The 5,000-nt window shown below is 42.9% G+C and overlaps 1 protein-coding gene across 1 annotated transcript in view; it reads left to right on the forward strand.

The window, feature by feature from the left end:
* The window catches only part of LOC125047187 (maltase A3-like), an 8,558-nt gene that overhangs the window by 1,446 nt on the left and 2,112 nt on the right, over positions 1-5,000 (forward strand). Inside the window, exons 3-10 of the mRNA XM_047645316.1 lie at positions 965-1,077; positions 1,202-1,381; positions 1,693-1,853; positions 2,228-2,353; positions 2,653-2,731; positions 3,074-3,224; positions 3,351-3,558; positions 4,423-4,543. Coding sequence (XP_047501272.1) covers positions 965-1,077; positions 1,202-1,381; positions 1,693-1,853; positions 2,228-2,353; positions 2,653-2,731; positions 3,074-3,224; positions 3,351-3,558; positions 4,423-4,543 — 1,139 coding nt within the window. The remainder of the gene's footprint in view (positions 1-964; positions 1,078-1,201; positions 1,382-1,692; positions 1,854-2,227; positions 2,354-2,652; positions 2,732-3,073; positions 3,225-3,350; positions 3,559-4,422; positions 4,544-5,000) is intronic.

The following is a 5,000-nucleotide window of genomic DNA, read 5'->3' on the forward strand; positions in this document are numbered from 1 at the left end:
AGTGGGTAGCCTAGATTTTGGAAGTGAAACGGAACTTGGGTCAAAACAAATGATTCATAGTATGTGCGATTTACAATATATTTTTTTTGTTTTTGTTCTGTGCTCACTGGGTGCTATCTACCTTTTTCTAGATATTGAGTCACGCGTAGATCATACAAATGCATGTATTTATTTACTAGGATGTCATACTTTTAATAAAGACAATGAGTGAATCTTATATCATAGCATTGCAATGCCATATGGTTAATAGAATAGCTGGATCATGTCCTACCACCGCTGTATCTGGCTGCATCCTCATCTGTCATCAACAAAACACATTGGCATTAGAAAAAAAAAGACAATCACAATGACCAAGGGCAACCAAATCCGTGAAGCTTCGAGTCGAACAATACTCCTCATGTGACGGGAATATCAAAAAATGATTAAATCCATTTTGGTTTACCCATCTGATAAGGGATATAAATTTGCTCGTAATGGATTGCCTTGTATATCGTTTTATTCTGTCTGTCCTGTTGGACTGCAGGAACAATTTTTTTTTTTTTTTTTTTTTTTTTAATAATTACTGTTATGATAAGGTACCCGGAAGTAATGGAAGAGTGCAGTGGGGTCCCTCTATAGATCTTGGGCCCAGGCTTTACACAAAAACCGGGGCCAGAAAGGGTGATGATTGGCTGGCCCTGTGGGGAGAGTGATGGAGTAGAGAGGAACAAGCTGTATAGAACACGAGGAATGGAGGTTCCAGATCTCGGTAGTTTAATTACGTAGTTTTCTATCACCTGTGGATCATGTGTATTACCAATTATATAAGCGGCAGTTGTCACACGCACGCATGCATATAGATATATAAATAGAGATAGAGAGGGTTGTAACATACAAAATATACGACACACGCACACACGCAGACTGATAAATGGATATACAAAAAGTTGCTCAACGGATGCACATCTGCCTTTCTTTCTACCAGGGACGGGATCAAACACAAGGAGACCTACCCCTTCTGGCAGCGAACCATTGTGTATCAAGTGTACCCGAGGTCCTTCTGTGACCACGATGGAGACGGCACCGGAGACCTCCAAGGTAAGAAATTGTGTCTAGGAAATGGATTAAAAGAAGGAAAGGTTAGATGAGTGAAAGGAACATGTTGGAGAGTGGAGGTATCGTGTAGTTCAATCCCACTGCAAATGCCTACCACTGCTTCCAGGAATCCTCAGCAAGGCGGACTACCTGAAGGAGCTGGGCGTCGGGACAGTGTGGCTGAGTCCGATCTTCGCGTCGCCGATGGCTGACTTTGGCTACGACGTCTCCAACTTCACCGCCATCGAGCCGCTCTTCGGGACGATGGACGACTTCGACGCGCTCAGGGCGGCGCTGCACGACAGAGGCGAGTCGTGAAAATTTCAGGAATTTACTTTGGCGATGTTGAGGAACAAAATGAGATTAACAAAAGAAATCATTGGGTTTTAAAACCACGGAGAGGTATTGGTATTTGGTTTGAAAAAACAAATGATGTCAATTAAACAAGTAAATATAACGAACACAAATCGATGTTTTAAACTTTAAAGTCTAGCGAAGTTCTCACAAACGGGGGCCTGAAGGGTTAAGATAGAATTGCAGTCGAATGAAAAAAATATATATATAAACTAATGAATGTAATATATGCCAAGTCTAACGAGGTCCCCCTCGCCCCCGAAGGCCTGCGGCTGGTGCTGGACTTCGTGCCGAACCACAGCAGCGACGAGCACGAGTGGTTCGTCAAGTCCAGGCGGAAGGAGGAGCCCTACACGGACTACTACATCTGGGCGGACCCCAAGGGCTTCGACGAGGAGGGCCGGCCCATCCCGCCCAACAACTGGGTAAGCCGTGGACGTACCTTTTTACATTGAGACTGGCCATGGTTCTTCAGAGTTTGGGAAAAATCATGTTTGTTCATGTTCCATAAAAGGTATATTGAATTTGAAGTAGATATATGAATAAAAAGTGTATGTACGGAAAAAAAGGAAAGGTACAAACAAGATTTAGTAAAAACATTTCAAGAACTTGGGTGTAAACACTGCTGCCAAATGTTTAACAGAGTTTTAGGAGCAAAGCATAACACTAATTTGATGCTCACTGACAAAAAAAAAGTTTCAGTAGCACTGACAACAACAAAAGACTCATTTTTACTGCAAGAACTAGTAGGTTCCGACACGAAGAAAGATCAGTGGGATAAGTGGGTTGACCCTTCCAGCTGAGCGTGTTCCGGGGGCCGGCGTGGACGTGGGCGGAGGAGCGGCAGCAGTTCTACTTCCACCAGTTCCTGGCCAAACAGCCCGACCTGAACTATCGGAACCAGCGAGTACGGGAAGAGATGAAGGTACGAGGAAAAGGCATCAGCGTGTATGAAATGATGGCGGTGGAATTCATGAATTGATAAGAAGTTTACAATTATAGTAATGGCATGATATTAATTATTAATGGTTGACGATGATAATAATGATAATGATATTAAACACAGTAATGATAATTTTGAATATAATAATAAATGTTTATGTTTACAATACATTTACTTGTGTATGTGTACATATATATGGGGGGGGGGGCTGTGCGTTCGTAAGTGCGTGAGTGGGCGCGTCTGTTTCCACCGCACCCTGACGCATCCCACTGACCCCCCAGCAAGTGCTACATTTCTGGCTGGACCGAGGCGCCGATGGCTTTCGAGTGGATGCCGTTAAATTTTTGTTCGAAGTGGAAGGTAGGACGCTTAGATGTATCAGTAGCTATGATGAAATAGAATATTCACATTTTCATCTTCCGAGAGAAGGGCTATTTCTTTTACAACTCTGTGGCATGATGATTTTCATCCTCACAAGATTAACTGTGAATGATCATTCTTAATATACTAAATATAACTTAAGTAGTCATACTATCTCACATCTTAAAATACAGTGATTAAAGATCCCGAAGCATGTGAATGAACAACTCCATATTGCAAGATGCGTAAATGAAACTGACGAAGATGTGGTGTTATTCGATTTTAGTCACATATGCTTTACTTTTGCCACAATAACATTCCCCTGCGTTTACCCTATGCAAGATATCAGTCAGGACGAATCTGTTGCGAACGACCCGGAGACAGACGACCCCCTGGACTACTACTACCTCAACCACACGCTCACGATCAATCAGCCAGAAACCTTGGAGGTGGTTAAGGAGTGGAGGGACATCTTGGACCAGTACTCAGATAGGTCAGCTGTGAAAAAGACAGTGCTAGTATTCATATAGGCAACTTTGATATATGGTATTGCTTCGAATGAACGTCTGTCGTTTTAGGGGGAATAATTCACTTCAGATTTACTTACAAATGTCTGCAGAGTGATGATGGTAGAAGTATATGATGACGACATTGGGCAAGTGATGAAGTACTACGGGAACGACAGCGTCCCCCTGGCGGACTTCCCGTTCAACTTCCTGCTGATCGACAGCTTCCGCAACAGGAGCGACCTGAGCGGCGCCGCCCTCAAGGACGCCCTCGACCTGTGGACGGACAACATGCCGGAGGGGAAGTGGCCGAACTGGGTGGTGGGTTACAGGGACGCGTTTGTATGAGCCCACCTGGGTGAAGGGTTTCATGGGGAACGTTTATAAGCCCAACTGGGTGGAGGGTTTCACGGGAAACGTTTATAAGCCCAACTGGGTGGAGGGTTTCACGGGAAACGTTTATAAGCCCACCTGGGTGGAGGGTTTCACGGGAAACGTTTATAAGCCTAACTGGGTGGAGGGTTTCACGCGAAATGTTCGTATGAGCCCACCCGGGTGGAGGGTTTCATGGGGAACGTTTATAAGCCCAACCGGGTGGAGGGTTTCACAGGAAACGTTTATAAGCCTAACTCGGGAGAGGGTTTCACGGGAAATGTTTGTATGAGCCCACCTGGATGGAAGTTTTCACGGGAAACGTTTAAGCCCAACTGGGTGGAGGGATTCAGGGAAAACGTGTGCATACTGAGGAGGGAGTGGTCCAAGACGATATAAATGAAAGACTACCTGTATATGATATATTAATATATAAAAAAAATGTGTATATATAAATGCATATACATAACATGACTAACCAGCCTTAAGGGCCATATCTTATTAGACCCACGAACAATTATCAAATTTCTTCAAATCACTCAGAAACACTAAAAATAACATATTTTCACCTCCACAGACCATTGGGTATATATTCTAATTTGCCTCATTTAGGTACACACACACACTCATATATATATAAATATATATATACATATATATTCATATATATACATATATATACATATATATACACATACATATATATACATATATATACATATATAGACACACACACCACACACACACACACACACACACACACACACACACACACACACACACACACACACATATATATACTCTTTTACCCAGCTCGGCAACCACGACAACGGGCGCGTGGGGTCCCGCTTCGGCGAGGACCTGGTCGACGCGCTCAACATGCTGATTCTTCTGCTGCCGGGGACGCCCGTCACTTACTACGGGGAGGAGATCGGTGAGGAAACTGTACGAAGGTTTTCTTTCTCTTTCTCATTTTTCTCTCTTTCGCTGTCTATCGGCCCCCCACCCTCTCTCTCTCTCTTTCTCTTTCTCTTTCTCTTTCTCTTTCTCTTTCTCTTTCTCTTTCTCTTTCTCTTTCTCTTTTTCTTTTTCTTTTTCTTTTTCTATTTCTTTTTCTTACTACGGGGAGGAGATCGGTGAGGACTCTGCGCTCTGTTGCTTCCTGTGAGAGCGTGTGTATGTTTTAGGTGCAAACACAGACATATAACGCATGTAGTTATTACATGAACAAGTTAAATTCTCTTTTTTTAGTATACTCTATGCATACGTTGTAGGATAAAACGTGTAGGACAATACTCATACCTTTTCACACACCCTTAAAATACAATAAAAGAATACAATAATAAATGATAACTACCTTAAAATACAATAACAGAATACAATAATAAATG

The sequence above is a fragment of the Penaeus chinensis genome, chromosome 40 (assembly GCF_019202785.1).
Source record: "Penaeus chinensis breed Huanghai No. 1 chromosome 40, ASM1920278v2, whole genome shotgun sequence".
NCBI lineage: Eukaryota > Metazoa > Arthropoda > Malacostraca > Decapoda > Penaeidae > Penaeus > Penaeus chinensis.